We start from the raw sequence: 22,910 nt of genomic DNA on the forward strand, positions 1-22,910 counted from the left end.
AACCAAAGGTTGACAGATTTCATCCAAGAATATTTGTACCAAATTTTATATGCATTCAAAAAATACTTATCTGACTCTCTAGAAAAAAAAACCCAATAAAAATATTTATAAAATTGACTTTATTCAGGAATCAGAGAGGGAGGAAAACGGAGGAAACTTTTGAGCAGTTTACAAATCTGTAGTTTCAAGTAACCTCAGCTGTTTTTATCCCCGATGGAAATGTTTTTACGTGGACTGTCTGTATCACCTTGTGGAACGATTTAGCCTGTAATTCTTAAGAAAATAGTTACAGGCAAGTTAAAAGTTTATATATGTTCTCCATAAAGCTGCAACAGCTTTCTTGGTATGCATCTGCATTTCTTTGGAAACTTTTAGGACCTATTATTTATGGACAGACTGAAGTAAATAATTAAACTTAAAAGATTTCTAATATTTTTTTCCTTAAAATGTCTTTATTTTAAAAAATGACAGCATTTTACGACAGAAAAATAGAATTACAGAGGGTGCAGCACGGACTCAGATGTAAAGATTGCTCTGAAGGTCGGTGGTCCTGACAAACTTGCGCAGGGCATCTGTGCTTGGAGACGGATCGAGCTGAGGAGAAAGAGAAATGCAGGAAATTAAAATGAAAAACAGTTTTGTTTCATTTAAATACAGCTTTTTGTTTTATAAACCCTCATGGATTTGATGACTGATGTTCTCTAAAAACTTGCAAGGGTTTCAAAGTATATAAAAGAGATCTCGGGTATAAATAAAGCGCATTTCCATCGTTACAGTAGGCACTGACAAATTTGCTGAAAAAAAAACAACAAAAAAACAACTCATCTTCTTTGATCTTAGACACCTGACTTGTGAAGTAACCAAAGACAATGTTGCCTGAGTCAGAGCTGGAGCATGAATCACTCTTGGATAATTCATCAGCAAGGGAAGAGCAGCTGCATCGGAAAGGATCGTTGATAATAAGTCAAACATGCAAACCTAAAACTTTCTTGGGAGATTTTAATCTGAGACTCCGAGGGCACTTTTTCGCAAAGTTTTATCAAATCAAAAATCTTAAAGGTTGAAAGAGAAAAATTATAACACAAGCTGCTGCTGGAATCCCTGCTTCTGGGTTTGGTTTCATTTGGGAACCATATTTCAGATAAATTCAACAGTGAAGCACTTTCATTTGGCTTCCACTCTGATTCTGCCTCTCCTGCACTGCAACAAGCCGTCAAGGCTCATGGGTGTTGTATGGATTAGAGCTATCCACCACGCAGGCCTGATGAACAAAAATGTGATTACTGACAAGATTAAGCCGTTAATGATCCTCGTAATAAAGTAAACCTACAGAAGTTTCACATGAGTTTAGATTGTGAACTGTGTCTACAAGAAATCTCAAAGGTCTAACCAGACAGTCTAAGGAGCTTGGAAAGAAAAGCGTCTGGACTTGTTTAAGTTGCTTGAAGACGTTTCACTTCTCATCCGAGAAGCTTCTTCAGTTCTAAGAGTCAAATGGTGGAGAGTCCCAGATTCTCTCCACCACGATGACTGAGAACCTTCACAGACGTCTAACCAAACACTCACTCTTGTGGCCCGGGAGTCATTTTTGACCAGAAGGAGTTCTTTAACATCGATTAAACCCATCTAGGACTACCTTTATTTATCAGAACAATATAGCTAAAATTAGAAATATCCTTTTCATGCTGAAAACTAGTGCTGCTGCATTTGCATCTTTTGTGAAGGATTATCAGTGTGCGATCTATGCAGATGTCCTAAAGTGGGTTGGAACAGGAGATTGAGTTCACCACAAAGCCCAAAAACATGTTAAACATTAAAAAACAACAGGAGAAAAAACAGAAAATGCAGTGGACGCTTCCTATTGTTTTAAATACTCTGTATGAGTCTCTGTTATAACGTTGCTTTTCTGGCTTCTGGTTAACTTGATATCAGGCCCCTCTTTGTGCAACAAGCTCCCAGTTAGGGTATAGTTAGGCTGGAAGAGGTGACCCTGAGCTATCCCGTAGTTAATGCTGCTGCAGGCTCAGACTGCTGGGAGACTTCCCATGATGCACCGACCAATCTCAACTCTGCTCTTCTCATTCACAATGCATCTATACACTGCTACTGCATAGCATTAAATTCTGTCTGCTCACTCCTGTAGTTTGCTTTGTATTGATCTCTCTCTGCTCTCCCTTTGTCTCTCTTCTCTTTCCCATCACTTCTCTGAGCCTGGTTCTGCTGGGGATCTCTTCCTGTTAAAAAGGTGTTCTTTCTTCCCACTGCCGCCGTGTGTTTGCTCATAGGTAATCTTCTGATCATTTGGGTTTCCTCTTGTACTATTGCAGGGTCTTTACCTTACCATATAACATGTCTTGTTATATGGTAAGGTTATTGCGTTGCTCTATAAATAAAATGTAGGTGAATCTTAAAATAAATAGAGGTTGACAACAAAATAACAAATGCTGAGCAACCTATTTACAAAATGAAAGTGTTTATGACTTCTCTTAATCACACACCTTTTCAGGAGACACTTTCTTTCAGTTTCACTCACTATCTGTGACTTTTAAATGACCTGTGGGAGCTCTGACTGTGGCTATTGCTCGAAAGACAGACCTTAAAATTGAAATAAACTTTTGAAAGTTTGCTCCTCAAACTTTACAGCTCTATTTCCATCAGCATTAAAACCTGCAGTGGCGTCATCGACTGGGGTTCAGCCAAGAGAGCGGCTCAGTAGATGTAGGACATTCGTGTGCATCCTTCCTTTGTGACCTTTTTAAAAGCCTCTTCAGATATAAAAAGGAAAAACAGCTCACCTGTATAGATCTGCCAAGTTTGATTAATACAGGCTTGTAGGTCTCCATGGTGACAGAGTCAGGGCCAATGACATCACTGTAACACTGGTAAACAACAGCGGCGATGCGGTGGACCTGGCAGTGGTTCAGTACTGATGAAACAGCACAAAGAAGAAGAAGACACCAAGGTTATTGATATGAGGTGTGCGTGACCGTCCAGTGATCTCCTGATGATACATCTGTTTGTTTGGAACCTGCGTCTTTAAGAGCACTCGCACCAAAAATCAGGATGCAGGACTTTGTGTTCTCAGTGAGTGGAGAGGAGCCTAATGGCACCACATTTCATTCAGTTGGCAGAAACTGTTATCCAAAGCGACTTCTCAAACACACACAGACACACATCAGGAGCAAACTGGGGTTCAGTATCTTACTCAAGGACACTTCAACAAGAAAAGCTGGGAAACAAACACAGCTAAAGCTTTATTTACAGAACTTTTACAGCCTATTTCACTTTGTCCCATTACTGAAGAGAAAGACTGGTGCTGTGCAGCAGAACTAGGTGTTAAATATGTGTCTTTATAAAGCACCTTCTTAAAGCCACTTTAAACGGAATTCAAGACCAAATTGGAAATGACATACACAGAAAGTGAAAATATTTTCAAGTTAAAACACTGATCTCAGTTCACAATGAACAGTAAGATATTTTCAGCACCTCGCTTATTTCCCAAGGGGTCACCACAGTGGAAAGAGGCAGCTTGCCTGATGCAATAATCCCATTAATCTGGTCTTTGACCAGCACTTTGAGTGCATTAACTTGTGACCTCTTTAGGCTGGACTTGTGTCTCCATCCAGGGAGTTTTGGCATGTATGTGTTAACCACTACACCACAGAGCCCAGATACAAAAGATGGACATAGCTACTGTGACGTCAAACTGAGCTTTGGTGTCTTGAAACCTTTTGCAGTGGGCAAGGTGTGGATGTGATTGAAACCGCATGCTCACAACCCAGTGACACGTCAATAACAAGACATTAGCATGAGCATACGCCAGATAAACCATTCTGAAATTTAAACAGACAAAATTCACAAAATGGGCTTCATGTTTTAGTCAGCATGACTCAAATCACATGACCAAGCCCTTAAACTCATAAGCAAACAGAGGTTGGGGCCGAACGCTGCTTTTACTCAGACTTCTACAGTACTGGGGTGTTTGTGCAAGCACCGGTGTCGCCCTCTGGTGGTCATGAAAAACGTTTGAGGCAATTCCTTTGCTAAGGCCTAATTTATACCAGAAACATGACTTGTTGTATGTCTGTGAGAAAATTACTTCTTCCGGTTTCTTCTTTTCACAGTAATTGTCCTGGTCATCTACACTGTTTCAGATAAATGTCTTATAGAAGTAGGATAAAACTCCTGAGTTAACACATAAGACTCTATAGAAACTCTGTAGAGGGTTTTTTCATTAATTTATAAAGAATGGGAATACGGTCTGCAGAACTAGAGCCTGACCAGTAAATCACCTGGCTTATATTTCTGGCTGATTTTGGCCTATCAGAGATTTATTCATGTATATGTTGTTCAGTAGGAGAATCTGGTGCTTGGCAGGTGTTGATTTCAAACATGGAAAGGAAACAAGAGGTGCACATGACACCAAAATAACTTAGGAAAGGTTGCCTAGAAGGCAGGAAATCTGGGTTAAAGGAAAATGCCTCCCTAACCCATCTGTAAGAATAAAGCTGCCATTCAATCAAACATCAAAGGGGGGTTTTTTCTGCTAAATTTGCACAGCAATACCACGACTGGGGAAACAGAGTTGCAGTTTTTTATGCAGCGTCTGTAGGTTTTCCTTGTGCGTTTGCAAAATGAGAGAGAAAAAGAAGTACGAACAGTTTAAGTCTGAGACATCTGAGTCACGCAGTCGTGCAACAGTAATACCTGCAGCTGCAAGTCCAGTAACTATGTTGGGTTGCTCCAGTGACTGGCAGACAGGCTGATCACCAAAAGCACTGGTGTGGAGAGAGCGCAGGAAGGGAGCGGAGCTGCCGCCCAGATAGTCTGCCGTCTTATAATCAGCCACAGAGGTGTCTGACAGAACCGTCACATTCAGCTCTCTGAGCTGCAGACAGTCAAACACCTACAGGAGACAAAAGAAACACACAGTCAGGCAAACAACACTGTAACCATGCTGGTCACGCTGAAAAACCTCCATGTCTCACTGTAATCTCAGTGTGTGGTTAAAAAAAAAAGCCAGTAAATAAATAATTACTGTACACTCAGTGGTTGATTTATTACTGAACACATAAGGGACCTAATATGTACCAAGAAAATGTTCCACACTACCACCAGCCTGAACATTTGGCACGAAGCAGGATAGATCAATGTTGTTTACACCAAATTCTGGCAGCAGGACTGGAGACTCGTGAGACCAGTTGATATTTTTCCAATTTGCTTCTGTTTTGGTGTGCCGGTGTCTAGTACAGCCTAGTTTATTGTTCTCAGCCAAATGGAGTGAAATTTTCTTTGGTCTCCTGCTGCTGTAGCCAATTTGAAGGTTTAGTGTGTGAGATGCTACCCTGCTTTTGCACTATAACAAATCCCAGGAGATCAGCAGTTTCTGATCTCTATAACCAGCCTGTGTAGCACCAACAACCATCACAAGATCACACTTTATCCCAGTTCTCCTGTTTGGTCTAAAAATCTGAGCTTCTTGATCATGCCTGGATGAGATACTGGTAAATGTATATTATAGCAAACCTTATGCTTTATGATGCTGTTGTGCTTCACAAGTGAAACAAAAAATAAATAAAATTGTGCTGAACTAAAAGAAGAAAAAAAAATGGGTTTAGAGACTGAGAAGCAGATGCTGGCCTGGAGGGCTCTGCACAAAGAAAAAACAAACTGTATATAAATGATGGAAGTTTGAAGTTTAAATGCATTAAACTTCAAGGGACAACTGCTGTAAAAAGTTTTATTTGACCTCTCTAATCTGAGTTTATAGGCTCAGCCGGTAGTTTCTTGCATGAAGCAGGGCTTTCTTTAAATCGGGCTTAGCTTATGAGCATTCAGTGTCAAAAATGCTCAGCTCAAGTCCTCAGAATGGGTCGCCAACAACCACTGGCTCACATTTCACATCATAAAAAAAGTCTAGGTTAACAACATAACACAATCTCCCTGCAGTTCTTCGCTTAGTTCATTAAACATACCTTTTCTGTCCACTGAAAAAGCTGGTCTTCTGCAACGTAGCACGACACCTGGCATATCAAAACCTTCAAGGAAAGAAAAATAAAACTTTTTATTCAACTTTCATAATTTAAAAAAACTAAACATTTTCAGACCTTTAATATTCAAATGCAATAGGATTTCCCCATATTCTAACTGATTAAATGAGTTTAAATCAGAGAAGAGTAAATCAACATTTTAAGCTCTGCAATAATTAGTTAAAGTTGTTGAATTAAAGTCAAACTAAACACCCAGAGGACCGACAAGTATGGATTCTTAAATATTCAAATAATCCAGAAGTTTGTGTGGCCATTTTTTGTCTTGAATATAGTGTCTCTAGTTTTGTTTTTTAATACTACTACAAACCCACCTACAAGGTATTTGCCACCCAAAACATTAAAGAAGAATGTACTTGACACTGAAAGACATGGGACCGGGAAATTTGGGGCCCCACGGAAAGACAAAGATTAGTTTAGGTGGTTCTAAACTGGCTAAACTGGGTGTGAATGTGAAAGAGAATGGTTGTCTTTCACTGGGATGAACTGTGACCTTTTCCGGGGTGTAACCCGCCTCTCACTCCAGGACAGGGGACAGGCTGTAGCCACCCCTTCCACTAAATACGTAGCTAAATTAGTTTGATTCAACACACACACTTACGTTAGAGCATTACTTTACTATTTAGTCAGTTAATTGTCAGAGATTTCAATCAGGAACATGAGGTCAGCAAACACTGGGTATTTTGCCTTTATCAAAAAACATAAACCAATGATTTATCTTCTAACTCACATTAAAGTTTTCTTTCCACCGATGACTGATTAAAGTGGACGCATTACAAACTTCTTCAGGCTTCTCGACTCTTCAAAGAAAAATCACGTTTATTGATCCTACACTGAACTGAGAGCTTTATTTAGACTTAATATCCCTGCTTTTGCTGCATTATTTTCCACCACACACACCAACTACTGTCTAAAACACACTCCCCACCCTTTAAATCAGCATTAAAAATGAAGGTTGTGCTAGCAGGACTTTTAGTAAATCAGTGATCTTTAAATTAATGGCCAACTGTCGCGGTATCTGCTGTCCACAGCTGCTCCTGTGGTCCCCCAGTACATTAAATCCCAGCAGCCACCTGAAGGCAGCAGGACACTCGTGATAAATCTGAAGCTTCCTCGGCAGCGCAGGAGCAACCGTTCACTACATTTATCTCGATTGAATCACGTGTGGCTGAGGGCAGGCGGTTCTGCACACAATCAACCGGTCGGTTATAACTCTGACAACAGACACTAGATTACCAGGGTTCATTAATCCTCTGTGTAATGGCCTCTCTTCCAAGTTTTGTAACAGAACCAGCATTTCATTCTTTACTCTTGCACTGCACGTAATTTATTCAGATTTTTCTTTTATGATATCTCATCTGTTTGCAGCTCGACAGCGAACAGGCCGCAGCCATTATAAAGTGCCCTTGATATAAATGAGCGAACATCTCAAACAGCACTTGAAAAATATTAAACAGAAGTTCAGGAGCAAACCCATTAAACTGAATGATCATCGAGTTCTCGACCGTCAGGAGCTTTCAGATATATTTTGAAGTGCTGCCCCGCTCGGTGCGTCACTCACTGTTGGGTTGTCCTTGTGTCTGTAGAAAACACACGCTGATTCCTCGCAGCTTTGCCCCGTTACAGCTCGGCTCCTCTCGTTCCACGCCGACGCACGTCCGATTGTATCCCAGTTTGGCGTGGACAGGATGTGCACTGACAGAAAACCTGTGCAGACAGAGTCTCTCAGTTTTAAAAGAAAGCTCACAAGTTAGTCAAGTGTTTATTTCCAAATAGGAAACATGAAATAACAAGAGCGCTACTGGTATCCCTTACGGAAGGGAACAATAGCAAAAGGAAAGATTATGAGCAAAAATAAAAGTCCAGACTTAAGATATTGAAGGTAGGCTTGAAAAACTAATAAGTTTATTTAACTGGGATTACAATATAAAGTGCCTTAAGGCAACTATTGTTGTCATTTGGTGCTATATAAATAAAACTGAATTGAAAAAGATCTGATGTCAACTGAATTTTTTCAGATCACCAAAATGCATGTTGTTGCTATCCCAGTCCACAGTAGTATACAGTGTTAGTGTTGCCGAGGGGCGTGGCCTACTGCCACCTAGAGCTGTGGATCAAAACCTCACTTCAAAGAAATAAAACAGTCACCAACTCAGTGAAAACAGTTAGTTAAAAAATTTTTAAAAACTACATATTCAAAGGTTCAAGACTCATTGAATAATTGAGAAAATAAGATGCAGATTAAGTGATGATCAAAACACAAATCCCCGACTGTCTGCATTATATTTCCTGCAGTGTTTTAGCACCATAACCTACTCGCTTCCCATGTCATCATTTTTAAAAGTACAAAAGATTCTTGGAAATATTCTGTTACTGCCTCTGAGTTGACATTTTGGTCCACCATGTTCCAGTGTCCCGACGGGGATATTAAATATTCATTTAATGTGTAATAACATTGGGCATCCAGTTAAACCAATCACAGGTGAGTCAGCAGACAGGACAGAGACAGCAGTAACTTACTGGAAGCATTTTGTCCCACAGCAAGGATGAAGTCTGAACACTGCAACTTGTTTCCAGACTTCAGCGACTCAGAGACTTCAGGGCTCCAGTGCAGATGAACCTCTCTGTTTGGTTTTGTGGAGAAGAAAGAGTTTAAAGATTTTTCCCCCAATCAACATTTTTATACATTTATAAAACTGCTCCTCCTAATGAGATCTGCCAATCCTGGGTTCTGGGCTTAGTGAACAAAATATTTAAACTCAGATGTTTAGACAGCCTTCCACACGTCGTTCTACGAAGATCACTAAAATCAAGTGTATTGCTGTAATAGGACGCCACTGTTGCAACAGTTTGAGATTTTTCTTTCCTCCCATATTCCATGAACAACTTTAAGTGATATTATGGGAATTGGGAAGCATTCAGAAATCATGTACAGGGCAGGATTGCTGAGTGCTGAGGCATACAGAGCTTAAACGTCGCCTACGCGCTGCTTGCTCATTGAAAGCAGAGCTCCAAACTTCCCCTGGCATTAACATCAGCACAAAAACTGTGTGCTTACAGGTTTCCATAGATGAGCAGCTCCTGGAGGTGTAACATGAATGAAAAGAAAGACAAAAAACAAAATAAAAATCTATGTGTCTACTTTTTGCCTGTCATCACACAATGTGTTGGTTTGCCTTTGAAAAACTTGATTTTAATATATTGTTTTCTCTTACATAAAATAATCATGAAATGTGCTATTCTCTAGATCGAATTCTGGAAAAACTACACATACAAATACTTTCATGATTTTGTAATGGATAATGCCTCCATCTCACCCTTCCAACCTAACATCTTCCTCTGTCAGACCAACCCTCTGTATCTCCTCCTTCATTGCATCCATTATTTTTCTCTGTTGTCTTCCTCTTTCCGGCACCCTGAAAGCTTCACATTTAAAATCCTTTGCATTTAAAGTCCTTACCCTCACCTCCTACCTTTCCTTCTCTCTGGCAGCTTCCAAACACACATCTTCTCTTCCTCTGTCTTCAATCAGCAGCACTGATAAATCGGGCTTCGACTGATTTTTATGGAAATCTCACTCTTGAGGATGCCCTTCCTGACACTACCCTAACGTTTTGTTTGACTACTAAGTTTCTGTATTATCATTATTATTATTATTACTAACCATTTCCGTATTTAAGGGCATAATAGCAATGACAATGTTGCCATATCTTTTTGTACACTTGACGAAAGTGTTAAAAACTGGTTCCTGCATTACGTGTGTAAATGCTGTTTGAATGGGTGAACTGAAAACTCATGTGTCATGTTAGCTCAGTTAGCTTCAGCGGCAGATATCCATCCAGCTGACAGAGTAAGAAAATGCTTAAACTGGGATGATATGGTCTGCATACCTTTGTACGTCTTAGTATTTCACTGGCAATAATCTCTGAATTTCAGCGAGCTAACTAGCTAGATTAACTAAACCCGATTCCCCTCTGCATGCTTTTTCTGCGTTCACTCCCCGATGCTACAGCTAGTTATTTACCTTTTTTCCTCCAGCTCTCTGCGGATTTGCTCATCTTCCTCGTTTTCATCAAGCTCGTCGTCGTCTTCCTCCACAGCCCGAGAGTAAACCGACAGCACTTCCCCGAAAAACGTCGCCATAATCGTTGTGCTTTCAGAACAAAGTGAAAGTTTAGCTACAGATTTTTCAGACAGGTAGCCATGACATGCATGCCACGACTTCCGCCGGCAGCAGGATCTCTTCAGAATAAAAGCCTAATTTTAAACACTGAAATTTCAGAATAAATGAGTTGAGCCTACAAACCCAGATGACCAAACATGAGGTCCAGTGGACAGCGACAGCATTGGCCAAAATCGCAAAGAAATCATCTTTAATACTTCAAATTATATCAGTAAATTGCTGTTTAGCTCCTCCTGTGGGAATAGCAATATTTCACAATAATGAAAATACTTGGATATTTAAAAGTAGCAGTTTCGTGAAAGAACCACTCGATCTGACCAAGGTATGCAGAAGAGCATTTATAAAGGCACAACATATGAACTGAACTGATTTCTTCGACAAAACAGTGAGTTCACTGTTCTCAAATCCCCTCCAAAGTCTCCAGATGTCAATCCAACAGAAATCTTTGGGATGTGGTGGAATGGGAGAATCAAATCATGGGTGTGCAGCTGACAAATCTGCAGCAATCCCGTGATGCTATCAAGTCAGGACCAAAATCTCTGAGGAATGTTTCCAGTTGCTTGTTAAATCCATGATATGAAGAATTAAGGCAGTTCAGAAGGTCAAAGGGAGTCTGAACCAGTGCTGGAAAGGTGTAGCCAAGGAAGTGGCTTGTGAGTTTTGTAAACAGATCCTTCATTAAGAGGATCTTACTTTTAACATTTCTTTATAAATAATAATGATAATAATAATAATAATAATAATAATAATAATAATAATAATAATAATGATATAATAATAACAATAATAATAATAATAATAATAATAATAATAATAATAATAATAATAATAATAATACATTTAAGATCAAATTTGACAATAAACTGGACTGGGCTAAAAACACCACAGCACTTTACAGGAAGGGCCAGAGTCGTCTCTATTTTTTGAGGCGACTGAGGTCCTTCAACATCTGCCAGAAAATGCTGAGGATTTTCTATGAGTCTGTGGTGGCCAGTGCGATCCTCTATGCTGTTGCATGCTGGGGGAGCAGGCTGAGGGTCGCAGATGCCAACAGACTTAATAAACTGATCCGTAAGGCCAGCAATGTTGTGGGGATGGAGCTGGACTCCCTCAAGGTGGTGTCGGAGAGGCGGATGCTGTCCAAGATAAAGACAATGTTGGATAACACCTCCCACCCACTCCATGACATGTTGGTCAGTCACAGGAGCTCGTTCAGTGAGAGACTGAGATTACCGAAAAGCACCACTGAACGACACAGGAAATCATTCCTGCCTGTGGCCATCTCCCTGTACAACGCATCCACTTAACACACTGTTTGCTGCTACAACTACACATGTTTCTTTTCCAAATATTTATTTATAAGTGACTTATGTATGTATGTATGTATATATATGTATATATTGTACTATTCTTAGTTAGCGTATTGTCTGTCTTGTCTTAATGTTGGTTTAAAATGGAGCACTGTAACAAAAAATAATTTCCCCCAGGGATCAATAAAGTATTCTGATTCTGATTCTGATTCTGAAATTTGCTGTTTGTGGCCAGTGAAGTATGGAGTTTGACTCTCATAAAGTTATCTAAATGGTTGAATCTCTTAACTCCTTGAGATAAACTATGTCAGTGTGTTAGAGCTAAATAAATAGATGCAAACTATTTTTGCATTCAGTTATCTTATATGATAGTTTTTCATTTTTCTCCAGAGTGTCTTTTAACGGTGTAAGTCTGAACCATGAAATAATTGCCAGATTTTTTTTTAACTGGAGTGTTTATTGAACTTCTCTCTATATATTTTTTTTTAAAGAGAAAGAACTTAAATCTCAATGTCCATATATGAGTTTCAATTTTGGGAATTTATGAGCAATTTATTTAAGACAAAAAATGAGACTGTTCAGAGATTTTTTTTTCTTTTTTCTTTCTTTCTTTTTTTTTTTGTTGTTGTTGCTTACAGGAGGATTCCTGTTAATTTTTTTTATCGTTTCTGGGCTGTGAATGAACAGGACAAATGATTAAAACAAGAAAAGGTATTTCAATGTTCAAATGAGCAAGGGGTCAGCTTTAAGATCAAGCTTGAAGCAAGTGAAGCATAATATTAACATCTCATGTGCAGAAATACCTTGAATTGAGTGGCTCAAACATGCTGTGCGTGCACACGGAGAAGTGCAAAACCATCACTCCACACAATCCTTGGGGGAAGCTCAAAGCCCGAGGCAGCATGACTTTCCAGCGTTTTTCTGCCATTGCAGTTCACTCAAATCAATGAATGATTTAAGGCTGTGGCTCTCCATTGAATTTACATGGTGTGTGGTTTTACAATGCATACTGGCTTGAATACGACAAGCAATTAGAGTCGGGATGCCTGATGTACTATTTCTGGCCTTGGTAACGATCAGAGGTAAACTTGACATGCCACATGGCTCCACCAGCGTCTTACTGGTAATGCATAATTAACACGAGAGGAAGAAAGCAGGAATACAAAATTTCAGAAGCTTTCAAATTACCTTCAGCTGTATAGCTAGCTGGAAACACAAGCCAAGTCATGTTAGGGCAAATTGGCCTCAAGTTGACTGCAGAGCATCCACCCCATCTATTGTATTGTATAATTCATTTTCCCGTAAGCGGTGCCCTGGGAGATGAGGGACAAACAGAAATGTGATGATATCAGCACAGCCATAAAAATACTTCATTGTCACCAGAAAACGTCTGGCGTTGGAAAGAGGGCTCGGATTAGAGGACAAAGTCTGGACTAGAATAGAGAGTATGCTCTATTACCAGCGTAGTGCAATAATGTAGCAGGAGGCCATAAACTAACAGCAGTGAGGCTTCCTGTCACAAAATGGAGCAACATGCTAGGGGGAAGCTTCAGGATGCTGTTAATGTAATTGATAGTAGAGAGAGGGGAGAGAGGGAGGAGGAGGAGGAGGGATGCTCTACAGCTTAACAAACACAAAGCCTCCAGGGCTTAAGAGAATAGAGGAATGTCAACAATGGGACAAACAGGGCATGTCACAACTTTACTGTCCATTAAAAATAGGACAGACAGTCAGAGGGGACAGATAAGGAGTCCGTCCAGCGGGGACGAGGGTTTGTCTGTTTGTCCTACACTTTGATCAAGAGCACCACATTCCTCTTGCGGTGGTTGGCAGGGGCGTGCTCATCTCCCCTTAAAAGATTTATCTCAACATACCCATCTTGCCTGCTGATTAAGCTGCATGAATTAGGCTTTTAAAGAAAATCGCATTATATAAGTCGAATGAATTCCAAATCAACCAAAACAATCTCTACTTAGAAAACATGAAATAAACAGAGCTGACACACAAAAGGAATGACTATGCTGTTAACACAAAGGTAAAGAGGGGGAAGGGAGAAAAGCGCACTGCTCACACCGAGAACAATTTGACAGTATTAATTATACACAGAAGAGGGTACTTTTCACACAGAGGCATACGAGACAAGGTTACCTTCCACACATTTAAGAGCATTAATTATGCGCAAAAGAGAGCGTAGTTCAAACAGAAGCAGACAAGACAATGGAGCTATTCATAAATACAGCAATTTGAAAGCACTTGTTATTTTTTATTGAGTTAAAAATGTATTTTGCTTACACAAGAGAGAGAGATTTTGACTCATGTACAGATTTTTTTTATTGTGTTGTTTTGCAGGTTTTCATATTTGTAAGATGCAATGTTTACATATTCAGGTTTATTGCATTTCCCTCTCTTTAAACTTGGCTCTTACTGTCAAACCTGCTGAATGATTGAGGTGCATACTAGGCAGGTGCGGATACCCAGAACTGCAAGACTCTCATTTCAATTTCAGGCAAGCTGCACTTTTAGTGCATCAGGATGAAAATAGGGACATAATTCCATTTTGGTCTGGAAACTCAGCCACCAGTCTCTCACCTCACTGAACAGCTGCTCCTTGAGGCCTTGCAGAGCTAGCTGAGTGAAATCAAGTCCTGGAAATGCTCTCGTCTAATTGACTGTCACCCTTAAGGACAAATGAAGAGTGACAGACAAGTGGGGAATCGATATTTGTCAAGAGAATCTGAGGCTCTTTTCTACATAGAGGTATAGCAAAACTAGGGATCAGTGCAAGGATAAAAGGAACTCAACCATCACAGTTATCAGTGAGCTGAATTGTTAATGAAACTGTTCTTAAGTTAAGTAGCTCTATATCAGATAATAATTAACTTGAGTTTTAGGACGGGCACAAAAATATCGAATAAATGCCTAATCTTTGTTGGGCTTCATGGACAGCAATTCATTTTTTCAAAGAAAATATGGGTTAAATATACAGGGTGGGCCATTTATATGGATACTCCGTAATAAAATGGGAATGGTTGGTGATATTAAAGTCCTGTTTGTGGCACATTAATATATGTGAGGGGGCAAACTCCTCAAGATGGGTGGTGACCATGGTGGCCATTTAGAAGTCCATCTTGGATACAACTTTTGTTTTTCAATAGGAAGAGGGCCATGTGACACATCAAACTTATTGGTAATGTCACAAGAAAAACAATGGTGTGCTTGGTTTCAACGTAACTTTATTCTTTCATGAGTTATTTACAAGTTTCTTTGTTCACAGCCATTGACATGTCGAAGAGGTTAACACGTGAGGAGCAGATCGAAATTGTGTTGATATCTGGTGAACACAGTAACCGGGTCATTGCAGCAGATTTCAATGCAAGACACCCTACGAGACCACCCATCTCCCATGCTACAGTTAGCAAACTGCTTGCTAAGTTTCATGAAATTGGTTCAGTGTTGGATTTGCCAAAATGTGGACGCAAGAAAACTGTCACTAATGAAGAAACATCAGTGGCTGTCCTAGCTTCATTCAGCAAGAGCCCACAGCGTAGCACTCGCCGCATGTCACTGGAGAGTGGCATTAGTCGAACATCCCTTCGGCGGATATTAGCTACTCACAAATGGCACCCTTACAAACTCCAGCTACTGCAGCATCTCAACGAGGATGACCCAGATCGGCGCACAGAATTTGCAGAATGGGCAAAACAAAAATTGGAACAGGACCCTCAGTTCACGCAGAAGATTTTGTTCAGTGATGAGGCAAACTTTTATGTGAACGGTGAAGTCAACAAACAAAACCACCGCTATTGGTCTGACACTGACCCACATTGGATGGATCCCTCCAAGACTGTTGGAACAACAAAAGTGATGGTTTGGTGTGGTATATGGGGTACAACGATAGTGGGTCCATTCTTCATCAATGGAAACCTCAAGGCCACTGGATATTTGAAATTGCTACATGATGATGTGTTTCCCTCTGTATGCACTGAAGCTGGCACATTCCATGAGTTTTTCCAGCAAGATGGTACACTACCACATTATGGGTGCCAGGTCCGAGCAGTTGAACAGTTTGATGAACAGTTTCCTGGAAAGTGGATTGGTCATTGTGGGCCAGTCGAATGGCCCCCAAGGTCTCCCGATCTGACCCCCTTAGACTTTTATCTTTGGGGTCATCTGAAGACAATCGTCTATGGTGTGAAGATACGAGATGTGCAGCACCTGAAACTACGGATACTGGATGCTTGTGCTGGCATTTCTCCTGCGGTGTTGCTATCAGTGTGTGAAGAGTGGGAGAAGAGGGTTGCATTGACAATCCAACACAATGGGCAGCACATTGAACACATTTTATAAGTGGTCAGAAACTTGTAAATAACTCATGAAAGAATAAAGTTACGTTGAAACCAAGCACACCATTGTTTTTCTTGTGACATTACCAATCAGTTTGATGTGTCACATGGCCCTCTTCCTATTGAAAAAACAAAAGTTGTATCCAAGATGGCCGACTTCTAAATGGCCACCATAGTCACCACCCATCTTGAGGAGTTTGCCCCCTCACATATACTAATGTGCCACAAACAGGACTTTAATATCACCAACCATTCCCATTTTATTACGGTGTATCCATATAAATGGCCCACCCTGTAGATAACTGCCAATTGCTCTGATATAACACTAACACATCTAACACAGTGAAGATGGTTTGTGTTACATCTAGTGTCGTCTTTGTGAGTGTGGTGACAGAGATATCCTAGTTATTGGATGGATTATGATTAATGTGCTCCAGATACTCATGGTCCCCTTGGGATGAGTTGTATAACATTAGTGACCCTCTGGTTTTACACATTGGATTTGAGCTGAGCTAATGATACAAAAACAGCATTACTGTGGTAGATATTAACACCGGTGGGCATGTTTAATGTTTATTAGGATGGACTCCTTGTCTTTCTCTGCTGAATTTGCATGTTCTTCCCATGTTTGCGTGGATTCTCTACCAGTATTCCTGATTCCTTCCACAGTCCAAAGACATGTATGGAGTTAGGTTAAGTGGAGATTTTAAACTGCTTGAATGTGAACATTTGTTTATGTGTCTTATTGGCCCTGCGATGGGTTGGCAGCCTGTCCATGATGTACTCTACCTCTCACCATGTAGGAGCTGGGATAGGCTCCAGCCCCCTGTAGCCCTGAACTGGATAAGCGGAAGAGAATGGATGGATGGATGGATGGATGGATGGAGGGATGGAGTCCAATAATTCTGTGAATCCTTCTTTTTAGCTGCTCATTGATGGATTAAAGGTTTAGATGGACTGAAAATCTGGCTGGAGTAGCGTCACCTGTTCCTGACAAATCTCATGCTAGTGCAGCCATATCCCACCAACTCATTACTAGCACATATTTCCAGATTGTTCCGTCTTTTAGAACTGCTATGGGCTCTGTTATGTATTCACGTATTTAACTGTTTCCCCTTCATCCACCCTACATCACCTTTAGTGCCTGCTTCCCCTCGGGCTCATAATCAAACACTCACTGTGGAAAAATTATTCACCTGTGAAGGACCTCAGCAGCTTGCCCACTCTTCACCAACCCCTATTCAATATTGTGCATTCTGGTCTTGTAATAAAAACCCTAAAAGTGTGTTTGTTGTTATTCTGTCTCAGTACCTGCCTTTACATCTTCTAGTTTCAGCTAAAAACATAACAATATAGAGAAGAGCATCACAGATCCTCTAAAGACTGTACAAATACGAAACACAGGCACAGATCAGACTCATACCTGATTAGTTAATGACTGATTAACGAGTGATTCTCACTGTTTTTAAAAACCAATATAGAAAGGAACCAGCAGGTGAGTCTGTAATGTTGGTATCAGCTCAAAATAAAGTAATAACCTTTTGTAAAGCACATCAGTATAATTATGAATACTTGCAATAATTCAAACATGTGAGTGAGAGCCACAGCGGTGAGGCTAAACGCGACATGGGCCAAACTAATCAGAGAATAATCAGCTAATGAGGCCAAAAGATAAGTTTTAAGTTTCACTCTAAAGGGGAGCCCTCCTGATGTCATCAGAGAAATTATTCCAGGGATTATTTAATTATAGTGAAGTATAATGAACACTGCAGCCTCCTGGGTCAGTTAACAGGGCTGTGGTCTGCTGTATTCACCACTGAAATGCACATAAGGACAATTTTATTAAGGAAGAAAATGCAACACAGAACTTGGAGTCTTTATAGCTGCCGTGGGGGGTTTGGAGCTCTATCTGCGCACTGTCGCTCTCACAGGGAAACCTCAAACTCCCGTTCCGTCAGACCACCCACGAACACTTATTCAAACGTAGGAGTGTTTTAAAGTGCTCACTCCAGCTGAGCTGCATGTCTGTGTGCTGTGGGAGGAAAGTGGAGCGCCTGGAGGACTCCTACTCAGACACACGGAGAACATGCAAGCCCCACGCAGAGAGCATCAGTTGCTTAGGAACAGAATTGTTCATCTGATGTGGGTGTGATCACTTTTACGTAGGGTGTGGGTTTTATTCATGCAAACGTGCGTGAAGCAGGGGTTTCATAACACTCATAATGCCTGGAGGTGGGTGGAAAAGGTGAGCTGCTGCTTATGCGCTATCTGCCAGCTGAACAACCGGTTGCTATAACAATGCTGCTGCAAAGTGGAGAAAAGGATTGTTTTAGAAATTCAAAGCTTTATGAAATATTTATATAAACACTTTTACTGTGTGATTCACCCTTCACTGGTGCTCCCCACTGTCATATCTTGCTAAAAAATTAGTTTCACTAAACTAAACCTGCTTCAGCCCCCTCCAGCTCACTCCTCCAGCGTTATGTGGTTCAGTTTGTGCCCAAAATAGGTGCACCTGCACACTTTTTATGTCAGCTGAACTGACATAAAGGTTTTAAAACATTGCCTTTGACCACTTACCCTTATTCGTACTGATTATTTGTCATTATGTCCTGATTGAGTTGAAGTTATGTTTCTGCAAAGTGTTGTCGTCTCTGCATTGTAATTTGAATGGCAGGCAATTCAAAGAGCACACACGTGCATGGCTACCAGCTGAATAAAGTAATCCAGGGTTGCAGAAAAAAAGTCAAAAGTTTAGATGCTGTTAAAAAAAAATTTAGAGTCTGTTAGTATCTGTCCACAGAAGTATACCATCCAGGAATGGTGACTTTTTTTTTCTGCACAGAGGATTGGTGATTTAACTGTCACATCTCACACAAACCCTGCACAGGAGCAGGTTTGGTCTGCAGCAGGACGTGAACCACCTTAATATCAGTGAGAGCCCAGGCTGTTACCTGGATAAGCCCAAACCCTGCTTCCTTTATAGGTCTCCTGCTATGCTGGCATGTTATATTTTGAAGAAGCTAAATAAGTTAAATAAAGATTCTGCAAACTGTGATGTACAAGGATAAATATATTGATTTAAATTGATAAAATACAGGATGATTGCGTTTACAGTGTAGATTACTTGCTGACTTGTGTAGTTTAAATGATTCGTTTTGGCATTACTCAAAAACTTTAAGTGGTATTTTTAGTGGTATTCCAGTATTCCAGAAATATCTCCCTGTATATTGTAGGTTGAGAAGTTTAACTCTAAAGGTATTATCATGAGGCGTAAAATTGCTAAATTTTGTAAAGGAATTGTATCTACATATGTTCAGATGCATTCCTTTCTTTTTCTTTTTTGATGATGTATATTGAATTTATCTGACAATGTTCACTGACAATGAATAAAGTTCAAAAATACCTTCAGCTATGCTCCTTCCCATTAAAATAATGTAGGTCCCTGCTTCAGATTTGTGCCCACACTTCCTGCCTTCCACCATTGGACTACCAGTCCAATCAATTTCCAGCTGATTTACATTAAAGCAGGGCTGCCAACTTTCCATTTGTTGCATCTGTGTTTTACGGTGATCAGTCTAACTTTGCATCTGTAGTGCAGGAGAACATACAGAGGGTTGGTGTGAAGAAGACGCTACGGATCGGGTGAGATGGAGGCAGGTGGTGATCAGCTGTGCAGCTCCTAAAGGGGCATAGGTTGGAGAGGAGATGGGCATAGAAAATGTGGGTGTCCTAGTGTAGCCCTGCTCTTGTCATGTGTGACCCCCTCGTCTGTCCCATTTTCTGTCCATGGACTTTATGTGATTAGACTATTATATATCATAAATCAATGTTTGAATTTAATTTTATGTATTATGTTGTATTCACACTTTACCGGTACTATATCCAGTTGTCAAGTATGGCATTATTTTTTCTTTCAGTAAATCTTTGTCTAACTGTTTGATTTTCTTTACACAAAAATGTGCTTAATTTAAATCCAATGTATTTATTTTGTTAACATAAAACATTATCAAGGATCAGGCAGGTATAGCTGTGTGGGAAGCAGCACCCAGAACTCAGGATATAGGGTGAGGTAATAAAGTGAGCCTTTAATATTGTGCTAAAATAACAGAAAGTCCAAGATAAACCAAAAGTTAAGCTCAAACAAGGGAAAGCACATATTAAGGAATACCATGGGGAACACACAGCAGTGACTGATGACACAACATTGGGCAAGGAGAGACTCAGACAATATATATACATAAATACAGTTGGATTGATGATTGAGGCGTCCTTAGGTGCAAAGTTTTTAAGACATTTCAGCTGTTTTAAAACTGAATCCACATTGAGGTGCTTCGTGTTCTACATGACGCGCATCTGAATCTCAAGTTCAGTAAGAAATGTGCATTCTCTCTTCTGTCTGTCTTCAGGACATGACACCATTACCAGTCTGTCAAACTCAATTTCATCATTATCACTCTCGTCCAACAGTTTCCTCAGGCACCATCTGCACGCCGATCAGCCTCTGTTCACTTTAAATCCCTGCTCGTCTGTCATTCTGCCTTTCAGAATCTCATTTGTGCGACCCGCCTCTTCCTGGTCACTCAGAGAACCTCTCCAGCTGCTCCATCGCCACCCCCACCAGCATTTACACTGCAGGCGGTCATGTTCTACTTCCTGCCATCATTGCACTCTAATTACCAGTTAGTTCATTACTCAAACTTTGTGCTTCCATAAAGTCATAAAGTGGGTTTAAATTTAAGTTTAACTACAGTCACTAGGTTTAATTTTGGTCTTTTAGAAAATATTATTTCAGTTAAATTTCTGTTGCTCGTGGTTAAAAAGTCATCTTTCGGTTTGTTTGTTTGTTCTTTTGTTTTTGTTTTGAGCTCAGTATTTTTTTTTTATGTTCTGTTTTCTCTTGTAAAAAAAAAAATCCATTTAAACCTTTTAGCTGTGAATAAAGCTTCTCCACCTGCATCCTTAATGGTGCGCCCTGCTGTGCTGGGATGTAACTGCTGAGCTGTGCAGATTTTGCTTAACTTGCTTGACTTTTGTTTTAAAACTGTTAAGACGTTTGCTATTTGTGAAAATAATTTTCTATTTTTTTCAGTTCAATTGTATTTATATAATGCCAGTTTACAACAACAGTCACCTCAAGGCACTTTCTATGGTAATACAATAACACAGAGAAAGATAAGATCATTTCTCATATCCTTTGTTTCTCAAGTATGAAAAGATTAAAAAAAAACTTTTGAATTCCAATTAAAGACTCTTTAAAGTTTTTGTAAAACTGGAGAAAACTGCAGCGGGTGGTGAGGGCAGCAGAGCGGGCAACTTCACAACTTCACTAACCCCCCTCAGAGACATTTATACTGGCAGACTTCAGCAGAAAGTCAGTTTCATCATCAAGGACCCCTCGCACCCTGTACACTCCCCCCCTTCCCTCTGGTAAACGCTACAGGTCAATCAGGTCAAAGAGAAACAGACTCAATAAACATTTCTACCCACAAACTGTCAAACATATCCTACCTCCACCCTGATTAAAGGTTAACTTCACTGTTAACATTTCTACTGCATTTATAAACTGTCACGATTTTGACCCAGTGTTTTGAGTTTTAGTTTGTTTTTATGTTTAAGTCCTTTAGGTTTTCTAAGTTCATTTCTATCATGCCTAGGTTATTATTATAGTTCTTTGTTTATTAGTTTCCCCTTATGTTTTCAACCCCTGTGTTAAGTCTCCTATGTCCTTCATGTGTTTCATGTCTGCATGTCTTTTGTTAAGTTCATGTTGTCAGGTCTGCGTTTCATTATGTTTCCTGTTTTATTTTGAAGAGTATTGTGTTGCTGTGTTCATTGTGTTTAGTTTTACTCTTCCACTGTGACGTTGTTATGTTCATTTGTGTCAGCTGTTTCCCCATGTGTTTCCACTTCCCCTGATCACCTCCTGTGTGCTTTTAGTCTGTGTGTGTTCATTCATTCCTTGTCTGAGCGTCTGTTATCCTACCTTGTCTCCATGATTATGCATTCATGCAAGGTCTCTATGTCCATGTTCCACAGTTTTGTTATGTTTAGCTCACCCAGTTTAGGTTATGATTTAGTCTTTGCTTTTGTTTTTTTTATTGCTAAGATCAGCCTTCAATAAACAGTTCGTTTTAATTCAATATAAAGTCTTGTTATTCTGCGTGTCCGCACTTGGGTCCACCTTCTTCTGCCTCAGCCAGACTGTGACATAAACCATATTTATTGTAGTATAATGCAACCAACATTCCTACCTCTATTTATAAACCGTATTTATTATAATGCAACCTACCTCTAGTCCTACCTCTTACTCAGTGTGTGCTACCATTGATCACATCGCTCCCCATATTGCACCTGCTCCTTTATATGGCACATATAACTTGTACATATCTGTGTAGATACTTACGTTATTAGATACATTCCCTATGTAGGTGCCTCTTTAACTTTAAGTCAAGTTAACTCTTTTTTTCTTTTCTTTTTTTCTTTTATTCTAAAGGAATTTCAATGTAAAAATCTACATGCTGCTAACGGAGATTTGCTAAAATGTGTTTCATTGATTTTGCAACAGTAACAGTAAAGATCGATTCTAATTCTTATCTGTGTTTGTCGGTAATAACACAGTAATAGTGCTCACTAGTCCAGCCCTGAACTAAACTCAGCAAATCTGAAGGTCTCCAAAAACAAAGATCAGCAAGTCAGACTCCCTTTAACAAAAATGTTAGCCTTAAGTATAATTCAAAGTTTTTGAGAAAGGATCCCCCAAACCATCAGGCCAGATAACCAACCTATCCTGGGCTTGGTTCCGCAGGAGACTTGTTCCTATTAAAAGGGAGTTCTTCCTCCCAACCATCACCAAGTCCTGCTGGCAGGGATCGTTTGATTGTCGGAGTTCTCTGTAGGGTATTTACTTTGAATTTAAATGGGTAAAACTTCCTTCTTACCAGCTTTTGTTTGCAAAGAAAAATAAACTAAGTTGATATAAGAAATCATTGTAGCTTGATTGTCTGCTCTCTTTTTTGGCGTCACT

The 22,910-nt window shown here is 40.0% G+C and overlaps 1 protein-coding gene across 1 annotated transcript; it reads right to left on the bottom strand.

Moving 5' to 3' along the window:
- Positions 1–100: 100 nt before the first annotated feature.
- psmg1 (proteasome (prosome, macropain) assembly chaperone 1) lies at positions 101–10,283 on the bottom strand. Its single transcript, XM_086309380.1, has 7 exons — positions 10,072–10,283; positions 8,568–8,671; positions 7,609–7,754; positions 5,976–6,038; positions 4,708–4,906; positions 2,796–2,926; positions 101–594 (listed from the first exon to the last, which is right to left on the bottom strand). The coding sequence occupies exons 1-7, from the start codon at positions 10,188–10,190 to the stop codon at positions 517–519; spliced, it is 840 nt and encodes a 279-aa protein (XP_086165506.1). The 5' UTR covers positions 10,191–10,283; the 3' UTR covers positions 101–516.
- Positions 10,284–22,910: the final 12,627 nt, after the last annotated feature.

This window comes from Aulonocara sp. 'chitande type north' Nkhata Bay, linkage group LG10 (assembly GCF_057382095.1).
Source record: "Aulonocara sp. 'chitande type north' Nkhata Bay isolate Kocher_YH1m ecotype deep benthic linkage group LG10, A_spYH_male_GT1.1, whole genome shotgun sequence".
Lineage (NCBI taxonomy): Eukaryota > Metazoa > Chordata > Actinopteri > Cichliformes > Cichlidae > Aulonocara > Aulonocara sp. 'chitande type north' Nkhata Bay.